Below are 18,974 nucleotides of genomic sequence, written 5' to 3' on the forward strand. Positions count from 1 at the left end.
AGGTGAGGGATGTCTATAGAGCCTTTATGGATTCTTCTGGGCTTTCTCTTTTCATTCCAATTTAAAATGCTCATGAATCCACTGAATAAGGTTAGCATGGATATGTTCCATCACATTGTTAATTATGTCCAGCTACATATCTCTATGTCTATCTTTATCTGCCAACCATGTGATACATCAAATTTGTTTGGAGGGTATGATAGTCTAGATGGTGAAAAAACAAACTGTAGCAAGATGAAGTAGTTAATAGATTTTAGAGGCCCTTCCATCTTTAAGTCTTACTTACTTACTTAAGTGTTGCTATGTCCATGCAACACTCCTACTTTGGGAGCTGCGCTAGCTCCCAAAAGGCTTTCAAGGGCAATTGAAGATGGCTACCATGAAGCACTTTATAACCTAGACTCATTTATCCTTGCTTATTCCAGAAGATCCAACAAGGAGGGGAGGTTTTGGGTCCTCTATATGAAACAACAGTATTTATGAGACCTAGTAAGTTCTGTGGTAGCGCCTGCCTTTTAAACTAGTATGCTCCCTGAGATTTGAATTACCATTCCTAAGGTCTTGAAAAACCTGGCTCTTCTCCTAGGTATCGGAAAGAGTGATAAGCCTGTTTTGTGATGGTTTATAGAAATTATTTTGGCTGCCTGAATGTATTTTCCTATTGTTGATTTTATTTTTGTTGGATATTTTTAAAATTTGTTTTAACCTAACGTAGCTGTCCTGAATCACAAACAGGGAAGTTCTTTTGAGTTGGGCAACCATACAAACTAAATACATAATAATAACCAAACTTTAGATAAAAAAATCAACATATAAAAGATACCAGCAGAAATAATTACTCCATCTTTCTCTTAGTGGGAGCTATATTACCAAGCAGGGGCTGTGACATGGATAAAAGATTAGATAAAATTAAAAAATAAAAGGGTTTTGACAATAGAGAAGAATGATCTGCAATTAGACTGGCCTACATTCATCAGGGAAGGGAAACATAAATCACACACATATTTTCAGAGATACCAAGTCAGATATGCTCTTCTATATGTTTGGGGGGAAATTAAGAGAAACCATTATACCTAAATACCGACTTGACTATCAACCATGGAGGAAGTGATATACCCTAATGTACTAAACTTAAATAAGATAGTAAGATATAAAGACCTATTAGATAATCAAGGAAAATTAAAGTCAAATCAAGAGCTAAAATGTCAAGGAATAGAGATGGATTGGTGGCCATACTTACAAATTCAGACAAGATATAAAAAGGATTTAGAAAAATATGGCTTCTATAAAGAACAAGAAGAGCTTGATAAAATAATACAGGGGATGGAGAAAAAAATGATAATAAAAGCATATAATTATTTCCTGACATTTAAAATGGAAGAAGAAACGGTCAAGGAAACTATGATAATTTGGGCAAAAAACTTTGGCTATATTATTAAATTGGAATATTGGGAAAAATTGTGAGGGGAAAACTACAAATTAACAATGTAGGCAGCCTATAAAGAAAATCTATATAAAATGTTTTATCATTGGCCTTTACCCCCCAGCAAGATTGGCCTAAATGTTCCTAAATAGATCGATGGAATACAGGAGATGTAAGTACAAACAAACATTTTTTCATATGTGGTGGACATGTCCAGAAACCAGGAAGTATCGGATCAAAATAAGGAAATGGTTAGAGCAGCGATTCTCAACCTGTGGGTCGCGATCCCTTTGGGGGTCGAGCAGACCTTTCATAGGGGTCACCTAAGACCATCCACCTCCACCAGCGTCACCCATGCTCAGGAGCGTGTCCTGAAGCAGCAGGTGCATGAAGAGTGCTGGGTGGCGAAGCAGCCACCTCCCGGCTCTGGGCACAACCCAGACACCACCCCGCAGGGTCTCCACACCAGGGAAAGGCCGAGGTGCTGAAGGGAGAGAGAGTCAGGTTATTCTGGGTGGTGGATCAGCCTCGGTGCCGACGGACATTTGAAGCGAGCATGGTTGGCGGTGCCGCTTGAGCCCAGCCACCTGCACAGGAGGTCAAAGGCTGCTGGAGAGCAGGAGACCGGCAGGACAGTCAGGCCACCTGCTTCAGCTGGCAGGACGGGCTCTCGCCCAGGCAGGCGCATGCCAGGATTCAAGCTGCCTTGGGCCTGGAACGCTGCCTTTGCTGCCGCCGCCGCAGGTCCTGTCCTGCAGGCTAAACTGAGCTCGGAGGCATTTTGGCCCCCGGGAAGTGCTGGCAGGAAAGGCCAGAGGGGAGGACAGGCCCCGCCCACCCATTCCTTCCATCCTGAGGAATTCCACTCGGGACGGAAGGACAGTTCGATGTAGTTTAAGCCTCCATTTAAAATCCCATTTGAAGAGCAACTTCTTAATCTGTGTTAAATCGATTGCTCGCACGAATTACCCACTACATGCTCCTACACCTGGTTGTAACGATTCAAAAGAAAGAAAGAAAGAAAGAAAGAAAGAAAGAAAGAAAGAAAGAAAGAAAGAAAGAAAGAAAGAGAAAGAGAAAGAAAGAAAGAAAAGGGATGGAGAAAGGAATGGAAGGAAAGAAAGAAAAAGAAAGTAAGAAAGAAAGGAAGGGAGGGAGGTATGAAAAGAAAGAAAGAAAAAAGGAAGGGAGGAATGGAAAGAAAGAAAAAGAAAGAAAGAAAGAAAGAAAGAAAAGGGAAGGAGGAATGGAAGGAAGGAAGGAAGGAAGGAAGGAAGGAAGGAAGGAAGGAAGGAAGGAAGGAAGGAAGGAAAAAACTGGGTAACGGAATGTAAAAAAAGTAAACTTAATAAAGTGAAACTCATGTAAACCACGAACTGCTGCTGGAGGCAGGCAGGGAGGTCGTTTTATCCTGGAAAATCCCAGCCTGGCTGATCTTCTCCCAAATCAAGATTGGCAGATTAATCACAATGCTTTAATTATGTTCAATTTGTAATAATGAAAATGCATCCTGCATATCAGATATTACAATTCATAACAGTAGCAAAATTACAGTTATGAAGTAGCAACGAAAATAATTTTATGGTTGGGGGTCACTACAACTGTATTAAAGGGTCGCAGCATTAGGAAGGTTGAGAACCACTGGGTTAGAGGAAATTATGATATGGACATGTTAACTATGGAATTAAAAGACAGAGGAAAAACGGAATACTATATGATTTGGGACAAATGGTACAGATTTGTACCAGATTATACATAAAGATTATTTAAGAGTATATTAAAGTGAAAAGGTACTATATATGTATTTATGAATATAGATACAATTTAAAGCTAAAAGGTAAAATATAGATGTATAAATATTTATATAATATAGAGAACAGTGATGTATATAATTGGAAAATAAGAATAATGAAATAACCATTATGTAATTATGAGCAAAACCGATACTGGAGCGCTGTAAAGATTGAAAATGTAGTGTAAATGATGAAATATATGAAATACGTTCAATAAAAACATTTTTTTAAAAAAGATTTCTCTCTGAAGGAAGAAAAACACTCATGCATTTGAATTGAGAATTTTCATATATAGCTCCTTCCCACTGCACAATGTAATGATTTTATACCAAATCTACTTTTAGAAATTATTTATGGCAGTAATAGCTGGGTAGTAGTATTATTTTACTAACAATGTATAATTTCAAATTAAAATATTGCAAAATCATCAATAATTCCTTTTAATTTTTGCACAAAAAGACAACTTTTTAGAAATCCAGTCCTTATTTTTTGTCCTATATCCTAATATGCCTAGCAAGACACCTTCAGCCACTTCTACAATATAGTACTATAATTACACAACATTCCATTAACTTGTTAATTATTGCAAAATATGCTTAAGCAGCATATCAAGCATTCCAAAACACCAGAAATGTTAAACATTACTAAATAAGAACTATACTTTCTGCATTTTACTCATGCACATTAAAAACTTGTTCAAATTTTATGATGCTGAATCCAGAATTCCTATCACTAAACAAACTTGAGAAAACAAATTGTAGAGTTGTATAAATTGTGGGAAGGATAATTAGCTCCATATTATTTCTTTCTTTGTGGAAAATGTGCATATATATTTAAGATAATAAATTACTCAATTGTTATGTTTTTAAAAAGTAAATAGATATGGTCAAAAGTTATCTTTAGTATAGAAGTGTGATTTAAATAACTTGAAATGATCTTTATAGTCAAAGCACATGAGTAATTAAACGGGTCATATTCTAACATAAATGTTGTGTGTGTATGTATGTATGTGCCTGGGCGTGCATTCACACAGAGTAAATAAAACAGTTAACATAAAAAGTTCTTTCTCTGCACATCTTTGCACATCTTGTAACTAAATGTCACAATTAAATATGTTACAAGTAATGAACCCACCCTCCAAATATATATAACTAGCTGGATACCTGTGTTCCACTATGAAACTATGTGATCGGCCTTGATAAATTGACATGGCTTGAAAATTAATGAGTAGTTAATGAGCTTTTCCTCTCCCCTTCTCTCCCTCAGGTTTACCCCGTAGAATCTTCTCCTATCCCCCTTCTCTCCCTTAGGCTGGCCCCATTGATCCTCTCTATTCCCTTCTCCTGTGATCGTGGAGACAGCAGCCAGACTGGGTTTACTCCGTCCAGTAACCAATTGGACTGAGTCTACACTTATGATGTTATCAGGCCCTTGTGGCTCCTCCCCAGTTCAGACTCAGTCCAATCAGGACTAGCAGTGAGAATTGATCTCTCCTCCAAATTTTAGCTTTATAGCATTAATTGGCAATTTTTTACAAAAAAATTTTCCTTTAAATTGGCTTTTTAAATCACTTTTTTCTTCTGACCAAATTGGGGGGAAATTCAAAACTGCTTCCAGGCTGCCTCTCTTCAGCTGTTCTGACTGCCTGTGACCAGAGTTCACTCAGGAAGCCTGCCTTGCAGTCGGATCAGCCAGCTCACGAGCTACGGCTCCGTAGCTGTTTCTCCAAGGCGTTCCTGGACTCTGGGCACTCGAAGAGACACGCGACCAGCCCTTTGATGCGCAGCAGTTTCAGGCAAGGTCGGTGGCCATTCTGTGGAGCGCCCAGCCACTTTGAGTGTTGGCCGCCATTTTGCAGGTCGGAAAAGCCCACAAAGATAGTGGTGGCCATTTTGAGGCTTGGAAAAAATGTCAGCCATTTTAAGAAAGGCACGAATTCTGCAGCAGCCGTTACAGGTGCCCAGCGACCCAGGAACATTCCAGGTGGACCGGATCAGGAGCGCCTGGCCATCAAACAGGTGAGACCGTTGCCTACCTTTATTGTGGCGTTGATTTATGTCGGGGGACCAAGCTGTGTCTGCAGATAGAGGATTAGAGGAGGCAGGGTAATCGGGGGCCAAGAGCAGTAGGAAGAGGCAAGCCAGAGGCTCCTTCCTCAGGGGTAAGTCCCAAGGTCTCTAAAGCCACTACCAGGGCAGAAGAGCGAAGGCAGAAGGCTCTTGAGAAAGAATTTCAGAAGGCCCCAAAACAACAACAAGTTCTAACTGCCCAGCCCTCCCCCCTCTTCCCGAGGGTCTTGGTCTCCCTAGATCCACCTGTCTTGTTTCTCATGGGCATTTGCCCTTCACTGGCTGATTCAGATGGGGAATTGTCTTCTTCTGAATCCTCTTCTTCTATAGAACCTGACAACAGAGGCAATTTCTTTAATGTCCCTCTCAATAGGGAACGCTCCTTTGAGCAGGCTTCCCTTCCTATGGTGCATGGTTTGGGGATTCCCCAAGCCATGTACACCTCTCCTGCAGATATGGCAACCATCATTGTTGAAACCATCAAACAGGTCATGGCTGCTGGCCTACAACAGCTCCCCCAACCTGCTCCATCACATAGCCACAAGCATAAATCTTCTGCAGCTGCTCAACAACCTGATCCTTCTGCTTCTACTTCTCAGGCCTCAGTTGGTGGTGAACAAAATAATCCGCAGGATTCAGATCTGTCTGACGACGAGGTGGTCATCCCAGATGCCCCGGCCTTTGCCAGATTATTTAAAACCGAGTGTTTTAAGTCCCTACTGCTTAAGGCCATTAAAGCTGCTAACTTACCATCTTCTGCTTCAGCTTCTATTTCACAGGAAAAACCAGCAGAACCGGCTACAACTGAGGGTCCCAGTACCCCATTCACCAAACCTACTGTGGAAAAAGAGGTGATCCCTGTTCCCAAGATCTTTCTGAATGTGATCCAGAAGCAGTGGGAGTCCCCGGGCACGGGTCCACAGCCAACCAACCTCGAAAAACGTCTCTATAACATTGCACTGGAACTCACCAAATTCCTCAAGTCTCCCCCAGTGGATGCACAGGTTGCAGCACTTTCATCCCCTACTGTGGTCTCTGGAGCCCCTGAAAAGGTCCTCAAGCCTGAGGAGAAAAGGTCAGACCAAACCTTAGTCAAAAACTATCAGGCAGGAGCCTGGGCTGTTAGGGCCTCCACTGCCACTTCCCTTTTCTCTAGAGCGGCCATAGGCTGGATTGAACAGGAGTGCATTTCTCCTACTGACACTAGATCACATAAGGACCTCAATAAGATTAGGGCAGCCGTTGAATATGCGGCTGATTCTTCTCTCAATACTGCCAGGTTTGCTTCCAAAGCCATGGCCTCTTCGGTCACAGCCAGGCGTCTGCTTTGGCTCAAGCCATGGCAGGCAGATGTCCATACCAACTGGCGCCTGGCAGCCTTCCCCTTCGGTGGCACCCAATTATTTGGTACCTCTTTGGATCCGTACCTCACGGAATCTAAAGACAAGCGCAAGGTCCTTTCATCCACATTTAAAAATCAGGACAGTCATCCCACTCCTTACTACAGGTCACCCTTTCGGCTGGCAGACAGGGGAACATCATTCTCCCATCCGCAACATCAGTCTACACTCCCAGACAGGGATCTCACCAGGACAGATCTAACAGAAACGCACAACGTTCCCCCCCCCCAAGAAGTCTTACCGTGGAGGAAGAAACCACCAATTTTCACGATGAAAATGACTATCTGGACTCTTCCGATCAGAGGCCACCTGCGTTCTTTGCCCACCGCTGGGAAGAGGCCACAACAGACAATTGGGTACTCAAAACTGTCAAATTTGGTCTCATGTTGGAATTCCTCTCCATCCCCCGGAACACTTCGTGCCATGCCCAATCTCTTGGTGTCCTCGCAAGAGGGCACTGATGGAACAGGCCATTCAGCACCTGTTGGAGATCTGGGCCATGCAACTAGTTCCTCCCCATCAGGAAGGGCAGGGTTTTTATTCCCGCCTGTTTGTGGTACCAAAGAATTCCGGGGGATGGAGAGCAATGTTGGATCTATAATCGTTGAATTGCCATATTGTCTACCGGTAGTTCAAAATGCATTATCTGCACACCATCCTGCAGGGAGTCAGGAAAGGCAACTTCCTGACATCGGTAGATTTGACTGAAGCTTACCTTCATATTCCCATCTTCATAGCCCGGTCCCCAGGGTATTCCCCGGTCCCCAGGGTATTCACAAAGGTGCTGGCTGCCCTAGCCGCCCACATCAGGTCATCTCCAGTTCGGATTCTCTGTTACCTGGATGACATCCTCTTGTTGTCCAGGTCTCCAACTCAAGCAGAAAAGGATCTCACTCTTACCATTCACACCCTGAGGAATCACGGGTTCAGGGTGAATCTCAAGAAGAGTCACCTCATTCCCAGCACTCGCATCCTTCACCTCGGGGTCTTGATAGACACTGTGATGGGGAGGGTTTTCTGTTCAATGACCATATTCTCAGTCTGAAGAAAATTGTCAGGAAGGTGCTGCGCCTACCCAAGGCGCCCCGTCTTCTCTCTCAAGTCTTGGGCAAGATGGTATCTTGCTTCGGGGTTGTCCCGTGGGCCAGGTTCCACAGCAGGACCCGTCAATGGTTCATGCTTCCCCTCAAAAGGCCGACAGGAGCTGTTCCCCTCTCCGGGTTCCCCTTCCCAGTCAGGTCTTACAGCCCCTCAAATGGTGGCAATCCCAGCCAATTTTGCAAGGGACTTTGTTCAGGGATCCGGACCATCTCATACTTATGACAGACGCAAGTCTGATGGAGTGGGGGGCACACATGCAGGACCTAGTGGCTCAGGGTCTGTGGTCCTTTGAAGAGAGCCAGAACAGCATAAATTGGCTAGAGTTACAGGCAGTTCGCTTCGCCCTCAAACAATTCCAATACAGGATTCAGGACCGCCACATATTAGTTCTAACAGACAATACCACGACCAAGGCACACATAAACAGGCAGGGGGGAACACGTTCCTGGCCTCTGATGCAAGAGTCCAACCTGTTGTGCTGGTGGGCGGACTCTCACCTGTCATCTCTCAGAGCAGAGCACATCTCAGGGGCCTCCAATGTCCAGGCAGACTGGCTGAGCCGGACCAGGATAGATCAGGCGGAGTGGAGCGTCCATCCGAACCTCTTCCATCGACTGACACTACGATTCGGTCTCCCAGTCCTAGACCTGTTTGCGACGGCAGACAACAATCAGGTACCCAGGTATTACTCGCGATTCATGGATCCTATGGCAGAAGGAGTAGACACCTTCATGTGCCATTGACCCAAAGGTCTCCTGTACACATTTCCGCCCCTTCCCCTCATTCAGAGAGTAATTTGGAAAATGTTGGAGGAGGCAGAACTATTGCTGCTAGCGCCGGATTGGCCACGCCAACCTTGGTATGCCAATCTAGTGACTCTGTCAATCTCCACTCCATGGCACATTCCAGTCTCTCTTGTCTCTACACCAAGGGTCAGCTTATCATCCCGACCCCGAGTGGCTACAATTAACTGCATGGGGATTGAGTGACAAGCCTTAACAGCCGATAACATCTCCCTCAACGTCATTGATACCATTCAGGCATCACGCAGAAGCTCTACTAACCACATTTACAATACCACTTGCAGGGCATTTGCACTGTGGTGTACCAACAAGACTATTGACCCACTTAAAGCATCCATTCCACAGATATTGGACTTCTTACAGAGGGAGCTTGATCAGGGTCTTACCCCTAATATGTTACGCCAACAGGTGGCTGCTTTGGCTTCTGTCCTAGATGGTCTTGTCTCCGACCATCTACCTTCTCATCCTTTGATACAGAGAGTTCTCCATAGAGCATCCAACCTGCATCCCCCTGCCATCCATAGATATCCGACTTGGGACTTGCCTCATGTCCTAGAGGCTCTGACTTCCTCGCCCTTTGGACCTATGAGATCCACTTCTTTGAAACTGTTGTCCTTTAAGACATTGTTTTTGGTGGCTATAACATCTGCCAGACATATTTCTGATTTGGCTGCCCTTTCAGTCAGGAATGACTTATGTGCGTTCCATCCAGATCAAGTTGTTTTAAGACTGGACCCGACATTCATACCAAAGGTTAATAGCTGCTTCCACAGAGGTCAAGAGTTAACCTTGCCTGATTTCTGCCCATCTCCTCATGAGAGGGAGCGTAAGTGGCACACTCTTGACGTATGACGTGCCCTCAAGATCTACATTGACTGCAGCGCTTCGTTCCATCAGAACGAAACTCTCTTCGCATCCTTTCGCTGGGCCTCATTGGGTAATAAGGCTTCATCGTAGAGTCTGGGGTGGTGGATCAGAACCTGTATTAAACTGTCATGAACTTCAGTCCTTGCAGGTTCCCCTAAACATTACAGCTCATTCTACATGTAGTGCTGCGACAACTGCTGATTGGTCCATGCAAGACACATTGGAAGAAGTCTGCCGGACAGCCACATGGGCATCTCCCACGGTCTTCATACGTCATTACAAGTTAGACAAGTATGCGTCGGCTGACGCAGCTTTTGGGCGCAGGGTGATGCAACAAGTGCTTCTGCCTTAACGGACTTTCTTTAGTATCCCCATCCTAGTGGACAGCCCAGTCTTTGGTACATCCCAGTCTGGCTGCTGTCTCCACAATCATAGGAGAATGGGTGCTGGTTCTTACCTGATACACTAATTCTCTGTTGAAGTGGAGACAGCAGCCAGCCCCACCCTGGGGTGCATCATGCAATTCAAAAAAAATTTTATGCGGAGGAGAGAGAGAGAGAGAGAGAAACAGAGGATATGGACTTGACACATGTACGTTTTTGCTCACAATTCTCACTTGAGTCTAGTTTTCTTTCGTCTGAACTGGGGAGGAGCCACAAGGGCCCCATGACATCATAAGTGTAGACTCAGTCCAATTGGTTACTGGACGAAGTAAACTCAGTCTGGCTGTTGTCTCCACTTCAACAGAGAATGAACGTATCAGGTAAGAACCAACATCCATTCTCTTCCTCAGTCTTGCTTCACAGAGGCCTCTTCAATCTTATCCCCTTCTCTCCCTCAGTCTAACTCATTAGCATTTTTCCTAACTCTAACTCTAATGTCCAAGTTGCAATTGGAACAGAGTTCTTTTCAGGTGGAGAGGGGGAATAGAATGTCTAACTCCTTAGCATCAGAGCATTTAATAGTAATATAAGAAATACTAATGATCTGATGATCATTTCAAAAAAATTCTTTCTTAGCGAGCACCTAGACGCTAAGAGGAACATACATGCCAAATTTCAAGTTTGTGGGCTTTACAGTTCTGGAGATTTTCTGATGCTGCGTGAGTGGCATTTCATTTTTATTTTATTTTTTCATTTATATATCTAACATACACACACGCACGCATGCACACTGTTTCCCTAAAAATAAGCCCTCCGTCGATAATAAGTCCCCCCCAAAATATTACAACCCAGTAGCAGCCATGAGGTGACCATGCTCGCCACCTACTGCACCTCAAAAATAATAAGACCTCCCCAACTTCTTATTTCAGGGGTAAAAAGAAAATAAGACCCAGTCTTATTTTAGGGGAAACACGGTATAATATTTTAAGAAACTAATAGATTTTCCACTTTCATGTCATATTTTTGCATAAATCTTAATTCTTATATTTTTGCGAATTTATAGTTAATCTTTAAAAATTAATAAAGCAAGTAAACCTGAATAATGAGAAATCTTTCCACTTGGATTTGTGTAATATGGACTTGTGTAAAAAAGAAGAGTGATATTCTAATTTTAATTATTTTAGCTCCCCTTATGTATACTATGGGTATACCATACATACAAATTATATGTAAATATAAGCCACAAAAATTCATCTCATCTTATCTGATTACAATAAAATTATTCCAAGAATTCATAATCAAACCTCAAATTGATTTTTTTTTAAATCATCAACCTTTAAATCAATTTTTCATTGAACAACAGCTGAGGTGACAAATAACCATCAATTCAGATTTTGGAGAGACCAAAATTGTTCTCTGGATCACACAATCAGCATTGTACTATACCAAGAAAATCAAACCCCCAACTAAACCTCTTTCCAAGTAGACTTTCAAAAGTACCTACATTTATTTTGCAGTTATATTACTCCTTTTTGTTCCTTCACAGTTTCTCCTTAACGGGAACAATAAAATATTTTATGAAATTTAATATGCCAGCTCCATTTTCAGAATCAAAAGAATTTCCATCTCCAAATAGCAGCTGATTCATAAAATAACAATATAAATCACTTATTTTTTCCACAATATTTAAAAAGCTAATGTTCGTCTCTAGATAATACTCAATTTACAATCACAATTGAGACCAGAATTTATGTTGTTAAGCAAGGCAGTTGTTAAGTGAATTCAATTTTGCGGGGTTTTTTTGGGGGGGGGGGCTAGGGTGAATTCTGTTTCCCCCATTGATTTTTGTCTGTTAGAGAAGGTCCTAATATGCTGCAAATATTGTAAATGGATACTAGTCACAAGCACTCAATTTTTTAACACTTGACTGTGGGGATGCTGCATTGATTGTGTGAGGATCTTTTTAAAGTCACTTTTTTCAATGTCAATATAACTTTGAATACATACAAAATGAATGGTTGTAAATTGAGGACTCACTATATCTGATATAGCATATCTGGTATTTGATAGGGTATCTGATATAGACTAAGATTCAGAGATCTACAAAAAATCAAAGTGCTATCTCAAGTGGTATCTTTTCTTAGAATTTTTACATGATGCAAACACTTCTAAAGAAACTGATCAAATTTGTTACATAAGTAGCATGTTTAAACTGTTTCAAACAGCTCAGTGCTGTATAGTTAGGGGAGGGGGTAAGTGTCCCAAATTTAGTCCCAGTTCAGTAGGCAAAGGACTGCAGCCTAATTTAATGAAAAAAAACAATCTTCACTATTCCTGCTTTCACAAATTCTCAAAATATTTCTACTTTTAAAAGGAACTCACGTTTAATTCTATTATCCACAGCAAGGTTATAAACAACAAGTCAAATGTGACAAATAAACAGAAAGTTCTTCGAACATCGGAAATGCCTTTTTCCCCCCGGGTTTCATAGGGCTCAACTCTTGGCATTAGCTGTGTTGGGTTGATGGAATGAACATCCCTTAAAGAAGGATGAGAACCCAGATTGCTGCCTTGGGCGTTTTCTTGATCACCTGACATCCAACTCATCCTGTCTTTGGTTACAGCAGCTTTGTTTCAGCTTCAACATTACTACCAGATTAATCCATTTTGAAGATTTCTCTACAAAAGAAATGCCACAATTAATCATATTAGTCTATTCTTTACTAATAAAACTTGATTACGCAATATATACATCCCAAAACCAATCTGTTCTAGAAGTTTAGTCTTTGGCCTTAAATTTTCTCAGCATGACAAAAAAAGGTTGAGGGCTCATGATTGAAAATAAGTTGATGTAACTAATAAAGCATGATTGTTCTCGCCACATTACTCCACAGTAAGTCAAATACTCCTAATACAACAAAGTGGGTAGGACAAATTATGCTGTTATCATCTTAAGTAAAGATAGTTCATTTCTCTTTTCAAACTAAAGATAGAAAATATAAATAATATTTAAAAGTTTAATATATTTTGGTTTCCAATTAATAATTTATTTTGGTATATTTTGGAAACTGAGATGGATGGTATATAAATTTAATAACTTAATAAATTTCAAGGTGTTTTCTTATTTCTAAGGTTCAAATCCAATCCAAATTCTGATACTGGCAAGTTAAATCATATTTGATATTTAAAAATAAACTCACTGATCTCTTTTCCAAAGCAACATAGAATTTACATAAGTGATTCACATAAGTTTATTTATTTAGCTATAGATTCATTTTCCCTATTATTAGAGATTATATTGTGCAAGTAGAATTTATTGAAATTTTGAAGGCATGGCTGTGCCAGTTCAATGAGTTTGGTATTTTGGGAGTGGTTAATGAAGTAGATGTCACTCTGTCTCCCCCTTGCACACTTTACACCCTCACTCTCCATCCTGGTTAATTTTATTTTAATTGAATTTTAAATGTATGATCCTTACTTATTGTTTTAATGTTTCATTATGCATTTTAATTGAATATCTTAAGCCACTTAACGAGGTGAATGGCATAGAAGTTTAATAAAAATGAATAAATAAAAATTTACATAACTACAAAATAAATATAGTAAAGAAAATATAAAGGGCAGAAAAGGGAGAGAGAGATTTGAAAAAAAAGGGAAAAATATAACCAACATAAAGAACTTATCACTCTTAAAATAAAATCAAGCATCTCTTCATTCTGTATTTCTCTCTGTTTCTTTAAACTACAACATCATCCCTCCCTAATTAAACAGCAAAAATCCAGTAGGGGTTATCAGAAATGACAATGTAAATCTAAGGTAATCCTCAATTTACAATCACAATTGTTAACCAAGTTTATGCTGCAAAGTGAGACAGTTGTTAAGTGAATTCTGCCCCATTTTATAGTCTTTCTTGCCACAGATGTTACACGAATCATTGCAGCTAAGTTAGTAACATAGTTGTTAAATGAATCTGGCTTCCCCATTGACTGTTTGTCAGAAGATTGCAAAAGGTGATCACATGACCCTGGGACACTGAAACTATCATAAATATGAACCAGTTGTGAAGCATCCAAATTTTGATGATCAAAACATTTTATAGTTTAGTGTAGTACTTAAGGTGCTGGCTTAGGAAACTTTGGACCAGTCACCCAGACCACCCTTCTTCATAGTTGTTGGGAGAAAAACAGTAGGTGGAAGAAGTATTATGTGTGTTTGCTGACTTCAGTTACTTATAAAGACGAGATAAAAATTTAAAAGTAAATAATCCTCAGTCAGTAGGCTTCTTGATAATGAGTGATGTAATCAAAGAACTACCAAGATGAAAACATCATCTCTACTAACATTGACAGGACAAGCTACAGAGCAAAGGGAACTTCCTTCCAGCACTGAAGAAGATTGCCTTTTAATGGTAAATGTTATCTAATACATAAATATTTATTTTTTTAAGAACAGTTTCTTTACAACTTTATTCTGACATTTTTGGATTATGTCCCTACTGATAGTTTTGTGGTGTTTTTAAAAGTTAGATTTAAGTTCTTAATCTTTCACAGCATTAGATGTTTAGATGACCAGTTATAAAAGGAAAATCTTTAGTCTAACAAACAAAACATAGGGACAGGACTGAATGAAATATATTCTTGGTTCCAATTTCCTGTTAAGAGTGCGCACGTAATATATACATAATGTATCTTGAAGATATAGTCAGAACTGCCAACTGATAACATTAATTGAAGTCTATTCAGCGGTTGGTTCAGTAAAAACACATCAGAGTTTTTCACCCACTTAATAAAAGCTTTTAACCCAGCAATCACTACTGGACGGCATCGGAGACGAGCATCTTACACTTTCTCCTCCCCACTCCTGCAACTAAGCCTGATCTTTCCTCTCTGGGTAGAGGCTGTGCCCAGCGCACTGGGAAAACTAGGAAATATCTGCACCGGAGGCAAAGTAGGCCCACTGGATGCCATATCCTGCTATTGCCCGGCGGCTAGAAGAGACGAGAGGCTGCGGAAAAGAAAATCCGCACTCTTCTGAGTTCCTTTCGGGACCACCCATGGAGAGAGGACAGAGGCTGTCACAATTGTCCCTCCCCTTTACTGATTACGTGCTGGAACGGGAAGAGAGAAAAGGCCAGCAGGAATGGCGTGGGGTGGAAGCCGAGCGCCTTCACAAGGCCCCAGGGGAGAAGGTGGCTGAGCAACGGTTTTCAAACCCGGGGGGGGGGGGGACTCTTACCGGGTCGCACCGCTCTGCTTTTCTCGAGAGCGGGCCAAGCTTGCGGAGGTCATCCCACCTCAAGCGGCTCCTCACCCATCCGTCCGCCCAGCAGTAATTAAGGACACACCCGGTTGGCGGTGATAACACACAGCCCGGAGACCTTGAGGGAGGAGCCGGATGGGTAGCGGAACGACTAATTGTCAGAGCGGCCACTAAGGCGGTGCCAGCAAAGGGCGAGGTACTGCTGGGCGGGGCCATCCGAAAGAAAAGCAAGGGGGGGGGCAGTCCGGAGGGCGAAAGTTCTTCCATTTTATTTGGCTCTTCAGCTTCGGAACCTTTTTCCGTAGAGGTGGTTTGTCGCTGAAAGGCTATATTCTGCCTGCATGAACTAATTGTGCGAGTTTCCAGTTATGGTGAAAATTTAATGTCCATTGTAAGGGTCTGCACTACAATTTAAACGATATCATAGAATACAAAACATTAAAAAAATAAAGTGTAAGTCGGCTTTATGAAAGGTCAGGAAAGCACGTAGACTACCTCTACTTTCCCCCATGCTTCGTGCTGCATATGCGCACTCCGGGCCCTGGGATTTAGTTGGGACTCCCTGCTAAACTTGCTCACAAGGTACATTGGAAGATTTTTAATGGCATTTTTTCCCTTCAGCACCCTTTTCAGACCTAAACTTCAACTTTTTCCGCAAATCAATTTTTTGCTTCAGTTTTTTGCTTCAATTTTCCTAGACAATTCTTTTTTAAAAAAGATTTTATTAGTTTATAATGTAGCATACAAAACAAAATACAAAAGTAAATAATAGGAAAGATTGAGAAGGAAAAGGGAAAGACAAAAGTGGGGAAAGAAAAGAGGATAAAGAACAAAAAGGCATTGACTTCCGACCCCCTTCCATACAATAGAATAAGATATTTTCCTGTGGCTTCGGCAGGAGGGGCTACAACAGGGTTTGTTAAGCCTGATTGGTCCAGAGACTGAGGGATTTGTAAGTATCCTCCTTTCCCTCCTGGCTCCCAGTTCCCTCAGTCTTCGGTCCAAGCACTAGCTGTGGCTCCTGTGAGGTAGTTTTTATTGATTAATACTAAAAAAATTGCAAAAATTGGATAGATTGGAAATTCTAAATTTATCACAAAACAACCAAATTAGCAGTCTCGCTAAAGGGAGCAGGGGGCTTTGCCTCCAGGGCTCCGAGGAGCTCCCTGAGAGTCGTTGGCTCCTCCGGAGTGCTGCGGAAGCCGTTACAGTTTAAAACAGCGCGACGGCTTCCAGCAACCCCTGAAAGCAACAAGAACGCTTCGATTGGGGTTTTCGCGCTGTTCCGAGCCCTGCCGCAGCTTCAAAGACCCGCCACGGGGTGTTATCGGCCTGATCTCCAGCCGCGACTTCAAAGGCCTGCCGCGGCGTGCTATCGGCCCAAACTCCAGCCGCGGCTTCAAAGGCCTGCCGCAGCCTGTTAAAATTTGCACAAGGAGCGCCGATCGGATCTCCAGGTGGAGCGGCGTGTGGCGACCTTTATTGGAAGCAGCTGGGTGCAGAAGGAGCCTCTGGTTCAGCTCGTTGCGAGGCTAACCCCTCAGAGCCCCTTTTAATCGGATCGCCCGAATTTTCACCCATGAGGCACAGCGACCATTTTGGTGCAACCTCGTGGGCAGCAACCTCTAGCCACGTTTCCTACAGCGGCTGAACCAAAGCACGGGAAGTCACAGAGCAGAGGCACACCAGGCCTCGCAAAGCAGCTGCAGCGAAGCCAGGGGTTAAGACCGGCAGGCACCCCCAGCAAGACACGTGAGTGTAGCATGGCCTCCACAGTTTCGGATCAGCAAGCCCAAGGAGAGGGGGTGGAGGAGGCCCAAGCCAGGCTTAGGCCCAGGACAGCGGCCCTCAGGCCTACAGCAGATCAACAGCCTTCCAGAGCTACTGCCAGAGATGAATCCAAAAGACAGAAAGCTCTGGAAAAACAGGTGGCCAGGGCAGAAAAACTGGCACAAGCTTCTAGGCCTGAATCCCCCACCAGATCCAGGTCTCCACTGAAGCCTGCTCTTAAGCATTGGGCTCACTCCCCAGGGGTTTCAGCCCTTCCTCTCCTTCTGTCTCTCCTGCAAGGCCCAGAAGGGGGGTGACCTCTCCTTCTCCCCCCATTTCTCCTAGGACATATAGGGAAAGGGTGGAGGATCCAGGTGAAGGGGGCTCTAGGGACTATTTACCACCAGCCCAACTCGCACCACGAGGGCCATCTCGAAGCCCATCCAAGGAAGATTTAGAAGACTTAGACCAATTTCCAGACAACATTAGGAGACTCATCTCCGCAGCTATATACAGGGGTATTTCCTCGGGCTTAGCCCAGAGGGAGGGTCCCTCCCAGGGGAGGTCTAGACCACAGGCGGCTGCCAGACGAAGGTCCCCCTCTTCCTCCAGAGATCACGATGTCCCCAGACCTCCTTCCCCCTCAGTGGTTAGTGAGGGTTCTATTTTGGGGGAGTCCACTCACCCAGACTTAGGCTTCTCTGAGGATGAGGAGGCTACCCCTCCAGAGCCCCTGCATTCCCGGGGCTTTTTCCTGCTTTCAAGCCTATGTTACACAAGGCCAAAAAGACCACTCAAATTGGCACGGGGGCTCCCCCAGTTTCTCAACACAGGGATCCTAACCTGGCCATGTTTATAAATCCCAACATGGATAAAGAGAAGGTTCCTGCTCCTCCCCTCTTCCTAGAGGTGGTGCAGAATCAGTGGGCAAGGCCTTCTTCCTTACCTAACCCTGGGGGCAATGACAAACGTTATTACAATATGGAGCAGGCCTTTGTCAAGGCCCTGCAACTTCCCACAGTAGATGCCCTGGTCACCCTGTTGGCCAATGCGTCCACGGTAGTCTCAGGGGACGTGGCCGACAAGTTGAAACCGGAGGACAAGCGTGCGGAGCTTACCCTTCGTAAGAACTTCAACGCTTTGGCCTGGGCCATTAAAGCACTGCGGCAGCCTCCTACTTCAATCACATGACGGTCATGTGGCTTCAGCAATTGCAGGACCACATCCCGATCCAGGATGAGTGTCTTCTCTAAGACCTCACTAAAATCATTTCGGCCCCACAGTTCTCGGCAGACGCCACCCTGGATTCCATAAAATTTGCGTCCAGATCTCTATCCACTTCTGTAATGGCAAGGAGACTCCTGTGGCTCCGTAATTGGCAAATGGACAACAAGTCCAAATGGAATCTGGCGGTGGCGCCTTTTTCGGGTCCCAACCTCTTTGGGGCCTCTTTAGACCCTGTCCTTGTGGGAACAAGGATAAGAAGAAGGTCCTTCCCTCTAATACCAAGAAGCCGGATAATAATCTGTCTTCATACCGGAGATCTTCTTCTTTCAGGTCTTCAGAACAGGATTACTGGCAGCAAAGATACGTTCCCTACAGGTACGATAGGCAGAACCAACGGCCATTTTACCAGGACAGGAATAGGTTCCAGAGCCAATCCAAACATCCATTTCGTGGGGGGGGGGCTGTCTCTTCCGCAGGGGGAAAATGACTCCAACACGAATCTACCCATAGGCGGCTGCCTGGCATCCTTCGTGGATCAGTAGGATCAGATAACATCAGATGCCTGGGTCAGGTCAACAGTCAGAGAGGGCCTCCAGCTGGAGTTCCTTGCCCCTCCCCTGATGCTCTTCAGGACTTTATCCCCCTCCAGGGACCTGCAGAGGCGCCGCCTGATGCTCCAGGCAATCCAGCACCTGCTGGACATACGGGCGGTCAAACCGGTCCCTCAGGAGAAGTGGGGTCAAGGAGTGTACTCAAATCTCTTTGTAGTCCCAAAGAGCTCCAGGGGATGGAGAGCAATTCTGGACTTGAAGTATCTGAATTCCTTCCTGGTCTACCGGCACTTCAAGATGTCCTCTCTCAAATCCATAATACTGGGAA

General features: G+C 43.5%; 1 protein-coding gene across 2 annotated transcripts in view; it reads right to left on the minus strand.

The window, feature by feature from the left end:
* Positions 1-15,261, minus strand: part of STARD3NL (STARD3 N-terminal like) — a 34,951-nt gene extending 19,690 nt beyond the window's left edge. Inside the window, exons 1-2 of one of the 2 annotated variants that reach the window (XM_081932610.1) lie at positions 15,075-15,261; positions 12,222-12,518 (exon numbers count right to left, since the gene is read on the minus strand). In XM_081932610.1, the coding sequence (XP_081788736.1) occupies positions 12,222-12,446 (225 nt within the window). In that variant the 5' untranslated portion in view covers positions 12,447-12,518; positions 15,075-15,261. The remainder of the gene's footprint in view (positions 1-12,221; positions 12,519-15,074) is intronic. The other variant, XM_081932609.1, reaches the window with a different exon arrangement.
* Between the last annotated feature and the right edge of the window lie 3,713 nt (positions 15,262-18,974).

Source organism: Natrix helvetica (assembly GCF_964273705.1).
Source record: "Natrix helvetica genome assembly, chromosome: Z".
NCBI lineage: Eukaryota > Metazoa > Chordata > Lepidosauria > Squamata > Natricidae > Natrix > Natrix helvetica.